General features: G+C 36.7%; 1 protein-coding gene across 25 annotated transcripts in view; it reads right to left on the bottom strand.

Moving 5' to 3' along the window:
* LOC127623107 (calcium/calmodulin-dependent protein kinase type II subunit beta-like) overlaps positions 1 to 21,003 on the bottom strand; it is a 108,145-nt gene extending 87,142 nt beyond the window's left edge. For all 25 annotated transcript variants that reach the window (XM_052097366.1, XM_052097547.1, XM_052097457.1 and 22 more), the window contains exons 1-2: positions 20,752 to 21,003; positions 8,799 to 8,893 (exon numbers count right to left, since the gene is read on the bottom strand). In XM_052097366.1, coding sequence (XP_051953326.1) covers positions 8,799 to 8,893; positions 20,752 to 20,813 — 157 coding nt within the window. In that variant the 5' untranslated portion in view covers positions 20,814 to 21,003. The remainder of the gene's footprint in view (positions 1 to 8,798; positions 8,894 to 20,751) is intronic.
* Between the last annotated feature and the right edge of the window lie 2,725 nt (positions 21,004 to 23,728).

Raw genomic sequence — 23,728 nt, 5'->3', positions numbered from 1 at the left:
AAGCCCAATGCTGGAATGGAGTCCCATACCTGTTTTATGACTGCTTAAAGAGTTTAGAAGCCTTCTTTCCAATTAAACAGGTGCCATTCATCTATGTTATTCTTCCCTGAGTATTACAAGGCTAGCTGCCAAAATGTCAGTTTTCATCAAACATCTGCAACACTAAGTGAGAACATTTTTCATATTATCTCTATTACTTTCATGGTCAAATGTAATGCTGTATGTTGCAATGAAACTAAATAACATTTCTGATTTTACTTTATCCTCTGTTAAAAAAATCTGTTCCAAATGACACTAAATTAGTTTGTATTCAGACAATTTTTTCCTATCAACATTTGATCAAACAATTCCTCCTCTTTTCTATTGTTCAATATTTTACTGCCCCTATTCTCAGCCTTGGCGTATTTTAAGATTTAATGGCTCGACGCGGTCATGTCTTAACCTTACCTCTATCTTAATAACAGAGATCAGGCTTTGTGATTGGCTCTCGGCAGGGTTTGGAAACCTGCCCCCATGTCAGTCACAGACATTGATGTGTGTTGACCTTAAGCTCAGCTGCTGGGCATTCTCTGAGTTAAACAGATACTCCTGAAGCTGTCGCAACACTAGAAAGCCAACACCAACCTCCGTCAAAGCAGTTATGGAGCTCCGTTTCAAACTAATAAGTTCATTACAAAAGCACGCTAACTACCTCAATTTCTTCAAAAAACACAATTTTCTACCTATAAAAGACTTTAAATAGACACCTAAATATCTCATATTGAAACATATTGCTTGGTCACATTTCACCTCAGAATTAAAAGAATAAAATAAGAAATTATAATTTGCATAAAGAAAAGGAAGACTACTTTTAAAACCATTTGTTTGTATTGTGAAATTATAGAGCTGTTCAGGTTGTAGTCCACAAACCCGTAATTCAACATGGGTTCCCTCTGGATTTTCCTCTGGAGTAAAATAAGTAAAATAAACATTACTTGATGATACGTGGATGTTTTGTCCTACAACATAAATGACACAAGTCATACCTCAAAAGTGAATTTTGAAGCCATATTGTATTGCATACTTTTAAAAAACAAACAAACGATGGCTTCATAATTCACGTTTGTGGAATGCAAGTGCGTAATTTGTGTTGTAGAACAAAATGTCACATTTTTGCACAAAACTAGCACATTTTCCCCAAAATACTCATTACCACAATGCATCTGGATGCATATTTTTATTATTACAGTAAGTAATTTCTATTATTCTAAATGGTTATTATCACTGCATTCTTATTACTATAATACAAGTAGTCTTTCTCTTTTTTAATTAAAAAATAATCAGTACAACAAAATACTACCATAATGCATAAATACCTTTCATTTTAAAGAATTTATATATTTTTATAATTTATTCTAATACATTTATAATTTAGGGTCTTTTTCTTAGCACAGTAATGATAATTTTTGTGGGGTGGTTTTCTTAATTGTTATGAAAATAATGGTCACAATGTAAAAAATTATCATGGTCCTCAAAAATAAACTATTTTAAAATATAAAAAAATTAAGAAAAATACAATTTCTTATTTCTTCTAATTTTGAGGTAAGATATGTTCTTGACAGGATTCATGAGATTCACCTTCTTGCTAGTTCTAAAAATTGTAGAATTAGTTCAACAGATCACTGCAATGACACAAGAATGTAACGTTGCTTCTTGGTGTTTTTGTGCATGATGCAGCTTTGCCGGGGTCATGACCATCTCTCTGGGTCAGATGAGAGTCCCGTGCTCCTGGCATTTAATCCTTGCTCTCTCTCGCTCTCTCTCACACACGCGTGCACGTGCGCGCGCGCGTAAGCACACGCGCACACACACACCACAGCTGCCAAGTGCCAAAGGCGCCTTCACTGTCAGTCCTCTCTTTATCTTTTGCTCATACAGACGATTCCTTCTCTCTCTTTCTCCCACTCATTCTCTTTCTCTAGGCCTATTTCTAGGTCACATTCCCTCTCTTATCGCCACCCTGCTTGTAACCCCTTGATAGATCATATTGTCTCTTTCTCCTCAGAAAGACTCTTACCCAATAGACTTACCTCTAATCTAAGGCCACATCTACATCTTTCATTTGAAAACACATTGATTTCGATATGTTTACACCTCTTATCCATGTGGGATCAGAGTTAACCTCCTCCAAAAACAGAGCGTTTAGAAAACCGTTTTCAAAAGAAAACGGATTTGTGTGGAAGAGCCTAAGACTGTCAAATCAAATGCTAAACATTTTTCATCCTTTTAAGTCCTTTTGTGAAAATATGTCCTTTCTTTTCAACTACAGCAAGGTCTATGATCGTGAAATTCACCAAATCTGTCAAGAACATGTCCAGGTCATATTTCACACAAAAATCAAAAGGAAATAAATAATAAATGTTATTTATATAATACAGTTTTTTTTTTTAGGACCATTAAGATTTTTATTGTGACATTATTTTCATGACATTTAAGCCCATTTTTATTTATAGGAGAAACATTATTATATATCTATTTTTTTTGTATAATTTTAAAGTGCGAGTGTGTGCGAGAGAAAATTTGTTAGTTTACAGAGGTTAAACGACAGTGCCATATTAATCTACTATGTATAATGTTGAATATTATGTATAATAATGCTATGGGGAAAAATAATCCTAATGTCAAATGTCATGTCTGATTTAATTTTTATCAGTAAAGTATTACTGGTAAACATGCCCTTCCATTGACAATATTATTTAGATGTAATCAGAGACAGTATTATTTTACAAAATACCATTTTGATTTAAAATATATTAAATGTATGTAATCAGTAACGGTGTGTAAACAGCATTTGTATCTAAAATAATTCCGTATTTTCAGTAAGCATAATTATTAGTTAATATTTCCATTTGATGTCACCATTGCCTGGGCTGATTTTAATCACAGTACATCTCTGATGGATCATTTAGCACTTTTAAGAACAGTACTTTTAGCTAAATTTTAAAGGAAAGGAACTGTTTTGCATATGTCTATAATGTATTAATAATAATAAAAAGCTGTGAGATGAGTGAATCGTTACACTCATAATGTTTTAAATACATTTATTTACCATCTATATACCCACATCACACCAGCACACATTACCTATGTGTCTGTCCACACAAGCAAAGACATGTATTCAGATGGCTGTTGAGCCTATTTTAAAATGGTTTTCAGAGCATGTGGAATCAAATCCATGTCAAGTGCTTGTTCTCCACATTATACATTCTCACCACAATGATCTCACAGCCAATGAGGGACATGAGGTTGACACTTTGGCAAAGCAACTACTGGGTTCAAGTTTCAGAAGGGAGGACAGAAGGGCATAAAAATATTCACACCCTTCAACAGTGGGATAGCGGAAAAAAAGGGAAAAGTCGTTTTCAAAGTACTTTATTGGCATCATTTTTGTACAATACTGCCAATGTATAAAAGAAAAAGAAAGAAAGAAATATAGTCTCAGCTAGGGATGTCGCGATTATGCGGTTTCACTATGGACCGCGACTAAAAAATGCATTCATAATCTACGGTTAAAAAAGTGACATGTTTTAATTACACGTGCCAAAAATATTTAACATATACACAGTATATAATATATTTAAAGGTGCCGTATGTCAGATTCAGAAACCCTCGTTATTAACACCTGTGGCCGCTAAGTGAACTGCAGCCAGCTACTTGTTGCTCGTGCACATACTCCACAGGGACGCCAGCGAGCGAGCATCGACCAAAACAATGACATAACGTACAAAGAGACCACGTGATTCACCGGCATCATGCTGACAGATGAGGTAGCATAATTAAAATGACACAGCTATGTGTATATTATATTTGACTCTCCAGTGTTGAATCAGGGCTATAACAAAGTGTGGATATAGGTCTGACTATGCAAAACTGTAGTTTGAAGTAATCACTTATCTTTGTACGGTACATTGACTGCAATAATACGATAGCCTATGTCTGTGTTAGCTAGCTAGCCAGCTTTATCAATAGCTGTTAGCTAAATTTGATGGATGATGATAGTAGCGGTTTATAAAATAGACTGCACATTATAAATATGTTGACACAATTCAGTATTGATGTGATTCCATCACAACTGTCATTTTGATATATCGATGCGCTATTGTTCTATAATAATAGAATGTATACATTTTCTGTATAACCAAGTTACGCTACACTAAAGAATGGGTGTTTTTTGCATTATCTTGAACATTGTCTAGCATTCATTTAATTTGTTATTGTAGTTTAGCTAAAATTACACAGATCCTTATGGCACTATAATTCACATGCTTTGCAGTTATGTAAGCTTACCTGTCAAATAAGAAGAACGCATATTCAGGATCTGTTTTGATCCCCAAAACCGAATGAAGGTCCCTCCAGAAATCAAATGCCCTGCCGATGTTCACTCTAGTTTTCGCTCGACTACGATCACCTTTCCGCTTAGCCAGACGGGATTCAGTAGATTAATGTTTTTTTTAGCTTACCTGGAGTTTGTGTAGAAGTGGGTGATGTGCTGGGAGCCGGACGTTTACTGGATTCCATTACTAAGATAACGTTACCTAGTGTGTTGTCACTGTTGAATAGCAGAAGAGAAGCTATTACTGTCTGAGGGAAGGCTCTCGGGAGCGAGCATAAACATCACATCCTTTGGATGTTCCCGGCAAAAGCAACCTTCTCCCTTCGCATGAAAATAAGTCTACAGGCTTTAACAGGCAACCTATGAAGTCCAGGAAGGACACATTTTTTAAGTTGCGTTACAAGCCGTTCACACATTGTCAAAAAAATGGCTAATATTACATGAAAATTGTTACATATTACACATTTAAAGTTCAAAATCTTTTTGTACCTAATTGGTTACTGGCGCTGATACTTTGGTTACTAACAGTGTCCGTGTGGTCCTTGGCCAGGTATCGCAGATTAAACAGGAAACTGTTTCCACGTGAAATTGGGGTTACACCCAAACTCCAAAATATAACAGAGGAATCCGAACTACCAGACTAATATTCAGCAAAAAAGTGACTTAAATCGGCTGTTTGGGAGCAATGGAAAGACTTTGGGTAACTGAAGACTACGGATTTACTCAAATTCTTTGGTCGACCATGGCAAGGCCTGTTCTGAGTGGAACCTGTCCTGTTGGACATTTTCAATTAGGGGTGTACTCACTTTTGTTGCCAGCGGTTTAGACATGAATGGCTGTGTGTTCAGTTATTTTGAGGGGACAGCAAATTTACACTGTTATACAAGCTGTACACTCACTAATTTACATTGTAGCAAAGTGTAATTTCTTCAGTGTTGTCACATGAAAAGATATAATCAAATAATTACAAAAATGTGAGGGGTGTACTCACTTTTGTGAGATACTGTAAAACATGTAGACAGAAGTCATATAAAGATACACATCCTACAAATGGGTCTGGATGTTCCACTAGTTGTCCAACAACAAATAGTTTAATGTTTTTAGCTGTGGTGCTAAAAACAATACATTTTTGAAGGTCGAAAATATTAATCCGTATCGAACTTCAAATCGCCTGTTGTAAGAAATGCTTACATTATTATGCATAGTCCACAGGTTTATGTATATGGTGTTGTGGACAGATTAAAGACTCTTTATGACAGGGTGTCTGAAAGACAACGGACTGCTTTAATAAACTGTTGCAGAAGCAAAAGCACATTTCGTTACATTGAAACGCATCATTCTGCGCCTGGCATGTGCACAAGTAGTGACGTTCCTATTGCTGGAGTGTCTCTCATTATATTCTTCGTATTTGTTGTGCATTTATCAGTTTTCCTACTTTAGGGCCACAATTTGTGTCCATATATCCCTTAAAAAAATAAAATCAACTAACACATTAAGCTATGTTATGATATGACTTTTTTGCCTCAGTGATGTTGCAACATTTACAAACAATAGTAAAACCAGTTAACCAATTTTTTTCTCAGACAGTATTCAGTCAAAAACTCACACCGTGGCATCCCTAGTCTCAGCCTGACATGGTAGCAGATGGATTTAAATATAGTTATCAGCATATTTTAGATTTTTTAAACACCCTTTAAAATTGTATTATATCCTTTATCAGAGAATTTACAAATCCTTCACTAATAATAAAAAAATTAACCAAGGTTATTTTTAGACATGCACCATGTTCTTTGAATGTGATATTCAGCACATATGAAAGTGCCCTGTAGGGCTGAACGATAGGACAATGTAATCAGATATCTTATACATTTTCTGATGCTGATTTCGACACTCACTGACAGACGATGATCAACAATATTGGAAACTGGCAAAACCATGGGTCTGGAAAGTCACCAGATATATTAAGGATATCAAAGTATCAAAGGATGTGAAATTTGCACCTGCCACCCGCCAAATGTGACAAGGCTGAATCCAGCTACTTATTCGCAAGCTCCTCAGGCAATGCAGGTATATCATGAGTGGGTAATGAGTGGGTGATGGGCAACCAATAAGACGTCTTGGAGTAACACATGACAAGAAATGCTGTTAAACACGAAGACGTGCTTGAAGAAACACACTTTATAATATTTTTAAGAACAGACAAAATAACAGGGTTGCTGCAGAGTTTTTAAAATCAAATTTAAGTTTAAGTTTAAGACCTTTTTCGTGACCTGATCAAATATAATTTATACCGTATACCCATAACAAAACAAACCAACACAATCTCAAAATAAATCATGTATCACAGACTCTTGCTTAAACAGGCAGGGGCACACATTCAACATGCCCATAACAATTGCAGTAATTGCATTTGTCAGTAAAACAGGGTAGACTAAATGCAAGTTAAAAATACTCAAGACATGTATACATATATATATATATATATATAATCACATTCAAATTGGTTTATGTGCCTTTATATAAATAAATACAAATTAGAGGTCGACTGATATTATATTGTGCTGATTAGATATTGTATTGAAAGAAAGCCAGTTAGTCTGCAAATATTATTATTTATTTTTTTAATTGGTAGCCTATATTAAATGTTCTTAAGTCTTTCTTTCCTGTGATGGGCAGGGCCAGACAAAGCCTACAAGTGTCCAAATTTAATTATATTCAAGATGCATTTTATGCATGGAACTTTGCATAACTTTTAACTATACAGGCACTTTAACTTAGATAATACACATGGGACTCTTATTTTGAAATATTCGCATTTCACTGCTTCCAGCTATTCATGCAAACAAATAAAGGATATAAAATGTGCACTCCTACAATAATCTACAACTTATAACAAAATATAAACGATTAAAAGTAAACATTGTTATATTTCATCAACTACATCATCAACAGTTCTTTAGAGATAGCTTGTCATTAATTTTCGATATTGCTTAAAAATCGTGAACTGCTCTGCAACAGCTGAAAACACTCACAAGCCCCTGCGTGCTTGGAGAAAATACAGTTTTAACTTTGAAGGACGCAGTGCATGCATTCATTTTAATCACATTAGGACATATCATGATTCCTGTCTTTCCGCCCCCAAATTCAAGACCTCTTTATATATAAAAATAATACATTTGCTGTATCATTTAAGATATTTAATATTACATTATATTTTTATGACCTTAAATTTTGGAAAACTGAATTTAAGACATTTCAAAAAATGTTAAGAAACCAGCTGTCAATGCCTGTGTCTGATTTGCTTTTTGTTTAGAGGCGTGTAGCAGGAGCGTGTCTCGTGGAACACGTACATGAAAAGAGTTGCAGTATCACTCTTTCTTTTCTGTTTCAGTAGTCTGAAAAATGTTTGCAAGAATAGGGTCATCTATGCTGCAAATGACCAAAGACCATCTTGGGAGGTGCCCGAAGTTTAGTTTGCTTTATTTACAGAGCAGTTTGTGCTTAACATGCATTGTAAATGCAACTCTGCAGGTTCGCTCAAATACATCTTTGTATCAAAGAATGAAGAAGAATGTGATTAAATCATAAAATAATACAAGGCAACATTCACCTTGAGCCTACATTTTTTTTCTATTTGAATGTCTTTAGGCAGCATTAACTGTACACTTTACGAACACAAATTCGATAAGAACAAATATTTGTCAGCATTATTTTGGGAACACAAGGGAATTTATTAGGCTTACACCCAATATGAAACAGTAATATGTTGGACTTTCTATAGGTGAAGTTTTTTGTTTTTTTTATATTATTATTAGAATTATTATTATCTTATTATCATTTGAAAATTGTCAAATTAATTTGAAGTTCTTAATTTCTATGCTATTAGTAATTTCCTACTTGTTGATGTAGAGAAATACTTGCGTGATGGCAAATGGGGCCAATGGAGACAGTGAATGTTTGGATTTGGTAAGGTGGTTATATAAGATTTTTTTTATCACTTAGTTATTTTAATTTCTTTTTTGTTTAAAGTGCAATTTGAATTTAGAAATATCTTTTGTTTAAGAGTTTTGTGTTTCAATAAATGAATTACATTTTTGAAGCAAAATCAATCAAGCATACATATTGAACGACCCTCGGCAGGGTGGGGTAGACGATATAATCGAATATAGCAACACAAAGCAATTATCGATAAAATATTTTTTACATATCATCCAGTCCTAGTGCCCTGATCTTACTATCTGATACCATTAACATGGTATCGTCACAGTACTTATTTAAAAGGATCATTATAATTGTATCGGCCACAATGAGCTGTGAATGATTGTTATCGTATCTGCCCAGACATTCCATTTCAGTGCATCCCTAATTGTTTGAAAAAGGTGCATTCAATTAAGATTCAAATTTCTGTAGTTTTTAATAAACTTACCTCTTGCAGACAGTTTTTTGGTGTTGATGATTTTGGCAGCATATTCTTGGCCCGTGCTCAACTTCACACAGCGTCGCACCACAGAAAACGCTCCCCTGGGAAAACAGACAAAATAATTGAGATATTGTGTTTAAGTACAACATCCTTTTGTTCTATGAAAATTAAAAGGACCGAACCTGTCAGTTTGTTTGGTGTTTGTTTTTATCTTTTTTGAAGGTAATAAACTGTGGCAAGGAGAGTAAGATAACGACCCTGCATGTTAAACACAGCAGATCATTTATTCATCTCAAGACACCCAAGATCATGCTGTTGAGCACTTCTGCTTGAGTGACTGTTAAACTGTGGAGGCTGAGGTCACTAAACCAAGGCTAATTCTGGTGGCCTATATTAATAAAATATACTTGACTGGGTTTGTGTTATATGACTAAAATATACTAGAGTAGGTCTGTCTTGTTAATAGTTTCCAACAAGGCAATTTCTGCAGAGTCAGTAAATTGTATGGTGAGAAATAGGAATCTATCAGGTGAGAAAGGCTTGAACCAACACAACACAATATACATACTCTTAGGCCAAAAACAACATGCCTGCAAAATCTGCAACATTTGCACAATAAAACTAACACAGATATGTGAAGCTGAATTTTGTATGTCGTCAAACTTATTATATAAATTATTATGACAAGATTTATCTTACATGGGTTGTGCTTAAACCTAAATTGCCACTTTCACGCAAATATTGTGAAACTCATCTAGACTGCTCTTCTAGAAAGTGGACTAAACCCTAAAAAAAAAGCTTTGTATAAGGATACAAACATTTGAGATGCTGGGGGAGGAGCTGAGTGTGCCAAATTTCTGAGAAAACAATTGAATAAAGGAGTCCCTGCAAACATTTCATGTGAACTTGTATTAAAACTCTGGCATTAATTCCCAATCTTTATCTTTAAGTACCATGGCAGCACATTGCAAGTCAATGCAAGGCAAATGTTCCTATCTTTTACGTCATTTTCATGAAGATACAATATGACTTGACATTTCCGAATCTATTCAGTTATTCAAATATAAATGAAAAATGCAATTCTCACAAAACAAACACTTGAATACATCTATGTATTTTACATACAGTTGAAGTCAGAAGTTAATGTACACCTTTGCCAAAAACATTTAAACTCACAATTCCTGACATTTAATCATAGAAAACATTCCCTGCATTAGGTCAGTTAGGATTACTACTTTACTTTAAGATTATAAAATGTCAGAATAATAGTAGAAAGAATGATTTATTTCAGCTTTAATTTATTTTATCACATTCCCAGTGGGTCAGAAGATTACATACACTTTGTTAGTATTTGGTAGCATTGCCTTGAGCTTTGGTCAAACGTTTTGGGTAGCCTTCCACAAGCTTCTTACAATAAGTTGCTGGAATTTTGGCCCATTCCTCCAGACAGAACTGGTGTAACGGAGTCAGGTTTGTAGGCCTCCTTGCTCGCACACACTTTTTCAGATTGAGGTCAGGGCTTTGTGATGGCCACTCCATACCTTGACTTTGTTGTCTTTAAGCCATTTTACCACAACTTTGGAGGTATGCTTGGGGTCATTGTCCATTTGGAAGACCAATTTGTGACAAGCTTTAACTTCCTGGCTGATGTCTTGAGATGTTGCTTCAATATATCAACATAATTTTCCTTCCTCATGAGGCAATCTATTTTGTGAAGTGCACCAGTCCCTCCAGCAGCAAAGCACCCCACAACATGATGCTGCCACCCCCAGGCTTCAAGGTTGGAATGGCGTGCTTAGGCTTGCAAGCCTCACCCTTTTCCCTCCATAACAATGGTCATTACGGACAAACAGTTTAAAAAAAAAGGTATCACACAATAGGAAATTTCTCTGTGTCCCCATGTGCACTTGTAAACTGTAGTCTGGCTTTTTTATGGTGGTTTTGGAGCAGTGGCTTCTTCCTTGCTGAGCAGCCTTTCAGGTTATGTCGATATAGAACTTGTTTTACTGTGGATATAGATAATAAACTACCTGTTTCCTCAAGCATCTTCACAAGATCCTTTGCTGTTGTTCTGGGATTGATTTGCACTTTTTTGCACCAAACTATGTTCATCTCTATCAGACAGAATGTGTCTCCTTCCTGAGCAGTATGATGGCTGTGTGTTTATACATATTATTGTTTGTACAGATGAATGTGGTACCTTCAAGTGTTTGGACTTGTGGAGATTGGACTGGACTTGTGGAGATTCACAATTTTTTTTTTTGTGAGGTCTTGGCTGAGTTGAAGGTAGGCCTTAAAATACATCCACAGGTACACATCCAATTCAGTACACAGTAAGCTAATTGGCTAATTGTCTAAAGGCTTGACATAATTTTTTATTTTTACATTATATTTAATACATTATATTGTGGTATCTTAATATTATATAAAGAATTATTATGTTTATATATTCCTTCCCTAACTTTTCATTTAGTTGGATGGTTGTAAGTGACAGGGCGGAGGGCGGGCCGGGTCGTGATTATACACACCAGTGTAACGCAGTTCACTGGAAAGGAGGAGGCGAGAACCGGCTTGGCAATATAAATTTTAGTTTAATGGAAAACTTAAACAAAAGACACAAACACACATGACGGTCAGCTGACCGCAAACGATCTCTCTCTCTCGTCGCACCACCTTCCGCAGTCGGCCTTTATCCCTCTCAAAGGCTTAATTAGCCAGATAAGGGACCGGGTGTGTATAATCACGACCCAGCCCCGCCCTCCGCCCTGTCGCATTGTATTAATAGTTAATATTTCACTTGTTGCTGCTTGAACATTAATGAGGGGAATACGTGCTCTCTCGTGAGGACAAGAGATGAAAGGAAAGTGGAGAAAGATTGCATGTTTCTGACCTCTACAGCTGCTACTATGTAAATTAATCAGGAGACATTTAATAAAAATTATTAAAAAGATGTGAATTACACCACATCTTGTAACTCTCGTTATTACTGAGATGCCTATGCCCGGCGGAGACTGAAAAACTGCCGCCATGAATGACAATAAGGAACATTTCACAGCCTGCGCTGTTTTCCTTGTCACATGTGAAACTGCATATTAACAAACACACACAAACTTTTCAGATTCGCCATACCTCTCCCACTGCATCGTTTTTAACTTCTGAATCAAGTTTGTAATTTAACAACACTATGCCAGTATTCCTCACACTCCTTGATGTCATGACAGTGCTGCTGATGTCTTAAAGATTAAAAATGGCAATGTTTATTATGCAATTTCTCTGTATGCAGCTTTGATAGGTCTTTCAATCAAGCTGTCACACTACAAAATGACATACTTGTGACTGAAAATACATTGTGTAGGTTATATGAAAGATGCATATATAATATATCAGTGATGGCTAGAGTGAGAATCTTTTTCCTTTGATAATGATTTGGGTTGAATTTAATAGAAAACTATGCGGGTTGCGCTCCGTGGCACTGCAGAATTTCTATGCTGAGCACTGGTGGTGTGTGCGTATCTTTGAAGAAAATTATTATTACTAATTATTATAACGCTCCATGTCATCTGCCAGACACGTCTAGTCTGCGACCCCTTTAATTTATCCTGCTGTTCACACTTTACCAAAGCAAAACCAAAAAATAAAACTGATTTTAGAACCAGTACCAATCATGCCAAAGGTTGTCTCAAAGCAGTCTATTATGGACCACAATCGCCATTAAAGTGCTCTTCAAATGAGGCCTGTTTTTGTCAGCCCTGTTAAAGCCTTCAGTGCCCATTAAAGAGATTTAGAACAGCTGCATGTTTGTGTGTGCAAGAGAAACAAAGACTCAGCTCCTTTATAACCACCTCTCTCTGCATTACTGAGATGACTGGAGCTACTGAGTAAGGAATAGATACACAAACACACAGGTCACATATAATGAGGTCACATGCAACTCTTGGGAGCCTCAAACAATACACATATCCATGCATTTCCGCAAGTACACAACATACACTCGCAGCCTCTTCATGTACAGAGCTGAAACAATTAGTCAACGTTATCAGTAAAAAATTGTCAACAATATTTTAGTTATCAAATAGTTGTTTGATCTCATTTAATGTAACATGAGATCATATGAATCTCTAATGATTGCACAATGCAAACAAGAGCAGTACTGCAGCTCTTGCCTGACTGAGGAGAGGAAGGAAACACAGCTCACAGTCCAGACGCCCTCTATACTTTCCAAACAGCTTCAGGTGATATAGATCGCAAAGTATGAGAGAATTATACAAAAATACAAAATAAGTAAATACAGGAGCACTCTCGTTGTGGAATAAGCAGAGCCGGAGCTGCCACTCATCTTAAGCAAAACTTGTGTATCGAGTATCTCTATAAAGGAAACACCCTGGCGTTACATCTTTAAAACAGTTATATTTAATGCGTTATTAAAGTTCAAATAATAAGTAAATAACTAAAAACTTAGAAACTGGCATTTCTCAGCACCTCTTCTAGGAGTTGCGCAAAGTTTCCCGATCTGGCTGATGCACACTCACTCGAGAGAACGCTCACCCCTCCAGCATGCACGCTTAATGCAGCTAGATTATAACGTGATGGCTTGCAACTTATTGGATCATTATATATGTCACAGTGCATTTCTTATCGTGAAAAAATAAGAAATGCCCTGGCAATACCAGGGTTTTTCCTGTATAGAGACTAACCAATCTGAGCGGGAGATCTGCAGCGCTGTCTGCAGCTTTTGCATCATTGATGAGATCATCATGGTAAGATCAATCTTATGTGAAAAATAACACTAAAATGACAACAACAATAAATTGTGTGTATATATATATATATATAGGTTTTGGATAGACTAGATTGACAAATGCTTATCAATGATACTCTTTAGTCACTGAACACTGTAAAAATTTTTAGACATAAATGACAATATGACTAAATGTTACTAAAATATGACAAAAATGACTACAACTACATTAAAATGCCCAGACTTAATCAACTAAAACTTGACAAAAAAAATAAAATAAGGTTGACTAAATATGATAAAAACTAAAAAGGGCATTTGACACAGGACTAAATAAAAAAAAAAATAGCTGACAAAATTAACACTAGTATTCAGTTACCGGGTCATTAGGAGTGTATTAAAGGGGTCATATAATGCCATTTTTGTACAAGTTAATATGAATCTTTAGGGTCTAAATGAAAACTTTGTAATATACTTTTATTAAAAATTCTCATTAGTATTTTAAGAAAACACTAATTTTACCTGCTCAAAAACAGCTCTGTTTTCAGCACGCCGTTTCAGTGCATATGACTTTAAATGATAATGAGCTTTGGTCACCCCACCCCTCCGTACACAGTTTTTAATAACACAATAACCATAACGCATTGTTCATTATAAACGTGGGATTATGAATTATATTGAGAACGTCGTAACGTTATGGAAAACATGCCGTAATGTACCCTGGGTGTAAACATTAGCCACATTCATTGTGAAGCGTGCAAGCAATTTGCAAAGATTAATATAAAGGTTAATAAAACGTTACACTTACTTCTTCTGGAGGTGCAGAGGGAATATAAATAGTTGGTACCGAATCTTTTTTCAGCAGCAGCTTCTTAGCAAAACCAGCTTTATACTGACCCTCGCTTATAAAGCAGTCTGGTGAAAAATGATTCGCGCAAACATGAACACATTGACGTTGCTCGTGGGGAATATTCCCATCGTAAACAAAACTCAGCCACTGCGTCTCCAGCGGTTCAGATTTAGGAACATCAAAATGACTGCTGTGTTCATTATTACACCGAAGAACAGAACACCACAATCACTTAGGCGCCATTCTGCTCCAGTGTATCAACAATGATGACGGACTATGATTGACAGCTCGCTCACGAGCGAGGGCGGGTCTGTGTTGAAACACTGCTGTCAATCAACAATCCTGGGAGGGGCGTCCGACCGTGTGACGTCACACGGTCGAACGGCTCGATTTGAGGCAGGGGAAAATATATAAGGAGATTAAAACAAAAACACTGAATGGATTTTTATCATAATAGGATGGTTGTGTACAGGCACAGCCAACACACATTTCAGTACTATCAACTTGAAAAAGTGCATGTACCATTATATGACCCCTTTAATGCAAAGCAAATGTTTAAATGTTCTTAACTTTACTTTTTTGATCAGTATGGTACCACCTGCATTCTCTGGATGCATTCACCAGAGAAGCAGCAAATAAGATATTTAGACTTGCTGCACTCACAGAAGTATATCTATGGGCTGAAATATGTGCCACCAGAAACTGAATTTGAACCATTTATATTTGAATTTGAATGGCTAAACTTGAATAATTGCATTGAAAAACTGAATTTGAATCACATAATTTGAAATTGTATTGTTTAATTAAAATTGAATTTATTCAAAAACTGAATCTGAATTGTATCATTTGAAACTGAATTTATTCGTTTGGAACTGAAGTCCAATAAAATTTGATCCTCACTGAAAATTAAACTCTCTATATATCTTCACATTCACTTCTCACAATTCAGATTCAGTTCTCAAATTCAATTTCAAGTTACTGAGACAGACATCCGGGTAGTTGGAGGATGAAGGAAGAGCAATCGAGCGCAGATCGATAGATAGCGTTCATTGGCGCACAGGACTCCTCTTGGGCCAATCAGCACCAATGTTTTGGAGCACAGTACGCTACCCGCCATGAAACAAAGAAGAAGTGCTTGCTTGACTTGCGTGACCACCACCACCATGGATTCGGCTGGGACAAATACGGTAATGAATTTTTTTTTACGATCTAACGATCTTTTGTTTAACTGTTGTTAATGTTATAGCTATTTTGTAGAAACAGGGAAATTAAATCTTTCTTCCGACGTTGCAAACACAGTAGCTATAATCCCACGATTTTATGGTAGCCTACTAGCTCTTGTAACAACATTTTTGCCTGGTGTTTATTATTTCTAAGCGCTTGCCTCTTCCTCCGGTGAAAATGTTGTTGCAAACGTAGCTAGTGTTAGCCAGCCAAGTAGACTGGTCATGTCTTCAGTGTGATTTTTTTCCGATAACTTCTCCTCGTGGTTGTCATTGTCAGAGTAACGTTACTGCTTACTGAGAGGGAGGGAGGGAGAGAGAGAGAGAGAGAGAGAGTAGTAAGCGTGTAAGTTATGTGTCGCTGTGTTTGGCAGGTGCTAGCATAATGTAAGGCCATAAACTTCAGGGCAATTACACCATAGCACTAGCCCTATTCATTTGAATTGAATGCATAAGTTAGTTAATTCCGCTTGACTACAACACAAAAATAGCACATTTACACTTCGAAAGAAAGCTGATACAGCTTCCTGCACAACAGAGCAGTGCAAGTGGCTGATGCCATCACATGTAAAAAAGGTAAGGTGACACTGTATTTTTTGGACACTGTAACTGTAGGTTAAATTATGATGTTAAATTAATGTTTATATTGTGCCCCTTTGGTTACTTAATCAGGCAGATTGCTTGTCTTCATCTAGCCTACATTTCATCTTCTTTTAGGGATTTTCATTATATTCCATCATACCTAATGTTGGGGATTATTAAATTATTTCTATTCTATATTCTGCCTTAACATGTGTAGCTTGTGACAATGTGGTCAGTCACAATTTCCCTGTTGGACAAAGAGAAGCTAAGACAGCAAAGACCCACATAAACACAGTTTGGCATCTCAATCCTGTGATGATAGCCTTACCTGTTTTGCTCACAGCCATAGGATAAACGCCAGATTTATACTGCATATAGATATGTTATGGTTATGGACCACAGAAATGTGGACTTAATGATCTTCTTTGTGTTAACTTATTTTCAGATTCCTGCTGCTCCAGTAGCTCTGATCGACTTCTCCTCTGCTAAAGCCAAAAAAAAAGCTTGACCGTTCTATTGATGGCAGGACAACTGAAAACCAGGTTGGGAAATCACTTTCATGCCCAAGAGTGAAGAGAGGGTCAGAAACATATGCTAGTTTTTTGAGACTTTAAGCAAAAACTGTCCAAGGAGTGCAGCACTGATGGCTAGGGAGCCTTACTACAAAGAATTCATCCCCAAATCTAGTATGCTTCCTAAAACTGTTCTTGAATACAGAACACCAGAGACTCTGCAGCTACCCCCCAAAGAGCTTGGAGAGCTATGCCAGGTATTCCATCTAGAAGAGCTCATCATGTCCCAGGTCCAGAGAGGGCAACTCGAAGTCAGAGTGCAAGCAGGATTTGGTTTAGGCAAAGAGCTGGACGCATAACTGCTTCCAAGCTGAAACAAGCTATTAAGACCAACCCACAGCAACCATCCAAGAGCTTGATCAAGGCCATATGCTACCCAGAAGCATATAGGTTCACCACAGCCGCTACAAGGTATTTAGGGTTTGAATTAGGGTAAGGCAGAGGTAAGGCCTCGTGTAAACAGTGTTTATGTCCAGAAAAGAAACACTGACAACAGAGGGTATAATTTGGATAAAAAGAAGCTTGTCTATTAAGTAAATGTATCTTACTGGTGGAATATTAAATGAAATGTATAGTAACACATTGCTTTGGTGCACGTTAGTTATTAGTTATAGGGTTATAAGACTATGGTTATGCAGGAGTAGAACTAAGTATAGGGGTTAGGGAAATGGCATTTAAATCACTGAACTGGCTCTACACATCCAATACTAAGTAATCATTTCCTTTTCATGTTTTGCATGTGTACTGTGTACAGTTATGGATGCAAACATGAAGCACAAGCCAGAGGAGTCTATGAGAAGCTGATGGGTCGGGAGCATGCAGGCTTCTCCTGTATGGACAGTGGTCTCTGGCTGAACCCCAAGTGGCCATACATGGGGTCCTCCCTGATGGGATTGTTGCTTGTGACTGTCACTGAACTGGCATCTGCAAGATTAAGGTAATATTACAGTTTCTGTTGTAGTAAAGTCCCTAAATCTCGAGACTGAGTCGTGTCTCAAGTCCTAAACTGAGCAAAAAGGCAGAAAATATATTTGTTAATCTATTGTTCACGTGTCCTTCTCTCTGTGATTTTAGTGTCCACACTCTCACCAAGATGAAGCCAATCTGCGCTTGTGTGCTGGGGAAAAGGGCTTCTGCCTCATCAATGATGGGGATAATGTCATGCTGGACCGGACTCATGACTACTACTACTAAGTTCAGGGACAGCTTCACATTGTAGACGCTGAGTACTGTGATTTTGTTGTGTGGAACCACAATGACATTTTTGTTGAAAGGATTTTGCCCGATCTTGAACTTTGGGATGATGTTAGGCTTTTTTAGAAACGGTATACTTCCAGAAATACTGGAACAGCAAGTTACAAACTCACATGTGTAATGTAATGAAAGGATCCAGGCACTCTTGAAAGTGGGCTGTGTGATATTGCTGTTATATCAATACGGTTGTATGAGACAAGATTACATTTTGACTATTGTTATGAGTGTGGTCTTTGTGAGTTCTGGCTGTTGTATAATTTAAATGAAAAGATTAAATGCCATTGAGAAGACAGAATTATACATGGTGGTTTATTTACAAGATTAGATTTTTCAACAATTGTTATAATAACAAGAACATGGTGTGCAATAACAGATTAGAATCCATTTCATTACATATAATACATATAGCCAGTACAATTGGACTAGTGGATAAAAGTATTACACTTGTTGAAAACATATTAACAGACTGATATGTGTCGGGGCTCAGGTACTACTACTCCATGTCCTCTTACTTATCATCATCAGAGCCAAGAAGCAGGGATCAGGTATTGGACACTACATGTGTGAGGGCTCAGGTACTGGACTGACTGATTATTATCCCTCTCCTCCTCCTTACTCCAATGGGACAATAGACTCGAAAGATTAGACAAGCTTAGGGCAACCTAAAAGCCCCAATCAAGTCCATATTAGACTACCGTAACTTAATAAGCATTACTAAGTAAATGAGCATTTAATGACAACCTAATGCTATATAAACACAGACACAAAAACACGTTGGCTAGCTAACATACCTCCGACGAAGTGGTCGCTGCAGACACGGGCATTAACAGACTCTGCTCCTCCCGACCGCAGACGTACGCTAAAAATCAACTTTTTACGGCGTTGTTCTGTGAGCTTTTTACATTTCTCACCTTTATGAGTGACAATCTTCGGTACTCTATAAAAACCCTTTCCCTTTTCTCGATTAGAACGATTGGAGCAGCCGTAAACTACACAAAACATTGGCATTTTGCCAGACGGCAGATCCTCAGCTATTTCACTTCCTGCCCTCCATCTGAATTGCGCGCCTCGCGATGCAGCAGCGTGACGCCACGTGAAACCAACCTATGAACGCTATCTATCGATCTGCGCTCGATTGCTCTTCCTTCATCCTCCAACTACCCGGATGTCTGTCTCAGTAACTTGAAATTGAATTTGAGAACTGAATCTGAATTGTGAGAAGTGAATGTGAAGATATATAGAGAGTTTAGTTTTCAGTGAGGATCAAATTTTATTGGACTTCAGTTCCAAACGAATAAATTCAATTTCAAATGATACAATTCAGATTCAGTTTTTGAATAAATTCAATTTTAATTAAACAATACAATTTCAAATTATGTGATTCAAATTCAGTTTTTCAATGCAATTATTCAAGTTTAGCCATTCAAATTCAAATATAAATGGTTCAAATTCAGTTTCTGGTGGCACATATTTCAGCCCATATATATCCAAGTGAAAAAATGCACTTATATACAAAATACACTTATATTTAAGATACATTCTCTAAGTCTGAAGTCTAAATATCTTTTATGTTGCTTCTCGGGTCAAATTTTGCAGTGATTTTTTTACTGAATTAGGCTTAATAAAAAGTATTTTTTTCCCCCTTTAATTCAGTGAATGTCATTTAGATGTATTTTTAAAAGATAATTCAAATTTAGCTGCAGCCCTCTTTAATAATAAAATAATAATAATCTATAATTCAGTACAATGTGTGATTCCACATTAACTTCTCCAGCAGGTCTTCTAATAAATCTCAGTCCTAAGGGGTGACCATCATCAGCACCAAACACTTTAGTCCAGCTGTCCTTTTACACATGTGAAAGCATCACTACTTAAGAGTTTGCCATCTCAATCCTTGCTCTTCATTTCCTCTTCCTCGCTCTCACACCATTCAGCCATTGTTCCTGTAACACCTGATTGAGGTCATTTCCATATCCTCTAATTTCAATCACAGAGCTGAAACTGACTGTGAAATGCAAAGATGTGTGTGAACTGCTTGACTTCATAAACTCTTTGCATTGTTTTTACTCTACAGTATAAACAATAATCTACACATTTTTAATCTCAGGCCAAAACTAGGTAATATTAAAACAATATTATTAAAGATTTACACCCAAATCGTAAATATTTGGTTACATCATTCATTAAGACTAATGAGATGGTATTATATGTATATAAAACAGACATCTATGCACAGACCACTTAAAGATGTATTGATGTAGTCTGATCTGCCTTGAGTTTGATTCAAGCAACTAATATAAAAAAAAAATAAAAAAAAATGCAGTACTAATTTAAGCATATGAAACTGTCTATATCCTATATACAGCATAAATCTGCCCATATACTGATTAACATGAGCATTACACGCAAACGTGCACAGAATTTGCATTAAAAAAGAAAAATAAATATCGGAATGAGCATAGGGGCATTGCACTGGACAATATTTGTTGTATCTGCGGTTAGTGGGCTTTTCTGAGATCACATTAGAGTAGAGGGTTTTAGTGGTGGTCATCGGCTCTTGGCAGGGCTCGTGTTCGTCTATCTCCTCCCTCTATGACAGCACGTTTATCGGGGCAACACCGCCTGTGCAACCACCACCAGCACCACACCTTGCGTTTGCTGTCACTTTGCCCCCCCAATCACCCTGCACTTATCACATAGGACAGTCCCTCACATGCACAACCGTTAACCCTGCCATACTTACTTGCCCAGCTCCTCATACAGCTGATAGTCGTCCGTGAAGCGCGTGCATGTAGTTGTGGCCATGTCTTCCCGTCTCGGACCCGCTTTTTAGAATTAAAAATCTTCCTTGTTTCGGCGAGTTACAGAGCTGCGGTAAACTTCCTGGATTTTTGCCTCGATCTTAAGTTCGAAAAAAGCACGATATGCCTTGAAATGACAGGTTAATGGTGTGTAGGGTACCGGGGTTTCGTGACGGCGGGCGTCCTGATCCCCCCGCGCGCTCTGCTCCAATCGCCTGTGAGAGCGCGCTGACAGCTGACTCGCGATCGCCACCTGTCGGCTGTTTGAAGTCCTCGTGCGCGTGGGTTGAGCTGCTGGTTTACTGTTATTGTAACTCCAAATAGGGACAAACCATGAGGGGGGCTATTTGTATTTCGACGAGATCTTACGTAATTGTGATAGATTTACATTTATTCATTTGGCAGACGCTTTTATCCAATGCGACTTACAAAAGAGGAATAAATACATCATAAGCGATTCATCTAAAGGAGACAGTGGTACCAAAAGTGCTGCATTACAAAGTTTCACTATCATCATAATAGTAGTATACAAGACAGAGTAGAGTGTAACGAGAATATATATATATATATATATATATATATATATATATATATATATATATATATATATATATATATATATATATATATATATATATATAAACTAATTATTTTTTAGGAGTGCATGGTTAAGTGTTTATGCAAAATATGTGTTTTTAGCTGTTTTTTTGAAGACAGAGAGTGAGTCTGCTTCATGGATTGAGTTGGGAAGGTCATTCCACCAATGTGGTACAGTGAAACCAAAAGTCGGTGAAAGTGTTCTGGTGCCTCTTTGTGTTGGTACAACAAGGCGCCGTTCATTAGCCGACCGCATGTTTCTGCTGGGAACATAGCTCTGCAGAAATTATTTTAGGGATGCTGCAGCAGACCCAGTGACTGTTCTGTATTCCAGCATCAGACTCTTGAATTTGTGCATCAACCTTAACCCAATCATAACATGTGTTCTCTTTGGTTCATTAAAGACCAGACATGCTGCTGCATTCTGGACCATTTGCATGGGCCTAATTGCGCATGCAGGAAGGCCTGCAATTAGTGCAATACAGTAATCCAGTCTAGTTATGACAAGTGAACAAGAAGTTGTGTGGTATGAAGAAGGGTCTTATTTTCCTAATATTGTAGTGTAAATCTACCTGATCGATGATATCTTCATGATCAATGATGAATGATGATAGATTTGTGTAAAGCAAGAAAAATACACAAAGGAAAAGAAAAGAAAAAAGAAACAGACACAAGTAAAAAAAAAATACTATGATATACTAACACACAAACAGAAAAGTATCTTTTTCCCCAAAATATAAATATATAGTCTACTATATTCCAAGGCTAGAGGAGACTGGGGCTAGCTGTCTTTTTATTTTTTACTCCTGTGAATATTTCTCAAGCATGTATATTTTTGAGAGTTAGTTTCTGTCTAGACCCATAACTTAAAGTCGTGTCTATGCATACTGTATTATGAAGCATATGCTTTATGAAACAGCTAAATCAAATATATAAATATAAAAAAATCTAACAATTGTTATAGCCAAAATATATTGTAATTAATTATTTGCCAACAATTACAACATTTGTGACATGTGAAAAAAAAATTGTCAACATGGATATTATCTGTCAACTTCCATAAAACATAATTTATCCTTGCAGTTAAAAGGCAAAATTTTCATTACATGTTTGAATCATATCATTATTATTTAATTGATGTGCATAAATAGGATTATTCTTTCATGCTGGATATGTTTTCTTTAAGGTTAAATGTAGAGCATATGTTGTTTTGTTTTCACAGGGTATAAGATTTAATGGGTGACTGACATCCTTTGTGTTGGCTTTCTCATATTTCATACGGCCAAAAATGCAATGTCTATTTACATGCACATGCAATAAACATAGTCATTATCTAGTGCAATCAAGTATCCTTCTATTAGGATGCAGTATTTATTTTTCCATGTTCCACATAAAATCGGTCCAATGTATAAAATAAAAAAAACTCTGCTAATGGTTCCATTATGTTTACCTATGATACTACTAATTTTGATCTAAGTGTGTTTTTGGACATTAGATAATGAACATGGACACCCACTCTGATATTTTACATTCAGCACAATGTCAACATCATTAGCCTCAATTACACTAATGAGGTTTGCTATGACTCATTAGGACTGTTTCAGCTCTCAGCTTTTACAAGAACATACATTGGAAAGAATATTAAAATTAGAATGATTCAAAGGCAGTAACACATTTAAATGTATCTATAGTATTTCTATGATTCATAGGGGAAAGTATATTCTTAATACAAAATAAATGTAAAATAAATAATTTATTGTAAAATAAAAAAACATGCTGATGGCCCATTCAAAAATTTCAGCACTTTTATCCAGTGTTGTGCCTGAACGCGTTCATTGAACGATAGTTCATGAACGCGTTCATATTTTGGGCGAACGTGAACTGAACGTACTGTATCACTTACTGCCTGATGAACGTTACTGTGAACGCGTTCATTCTGGAGTCTGTGAACCGCACGCTCTCTCAGTTTAACTTCGTTCAATAGGGTGCCAGATTTCTAGAGTCTTCCAGGCGAAACCCCGGCTAAAACACACCGTAAACAGGCCTTAATATCTAGCGGAAAAAACACAATCTGGCAACACCAGCCACCAGTGTCGCACCGCCGCATGCGTCATCAAAACAAAAACTAGCATGGAGGCGACAGCAGCATATAGGCGACGAAGCAGCAAGGAGGGGTCGTATGATAATATAAAAGAGTTTTATGACCACGTCGGTGAGTATGGAACAAATATGACATTTCTGTGCAAACTTTGCCCGCCGGCTTTCCAAAACAAAATACGCACTTCAGTCACATCCACAGCAAACCTAAAACGGCACATTGAA

This window comes from Xyrauchen texanus, chromosome 3 (assembly GCF_025860055.1).
Source record: "Xyrauchen texanus isolate HMW12.3.18 chromosome 3, RBS_HiC_50CHRs, whole genome shotgun sequence".
In the NCBI taxonomy this organism is placed as follows: Eukaryota; Metazoa; Chordata; class Actinopteri; order Cypriniformes; family Catostomidae; genus Xyrauchen; species Xyrauchen texanus.
This window is presented reverse-complemented; position numbering and strand designations above follow the sequence as displayed.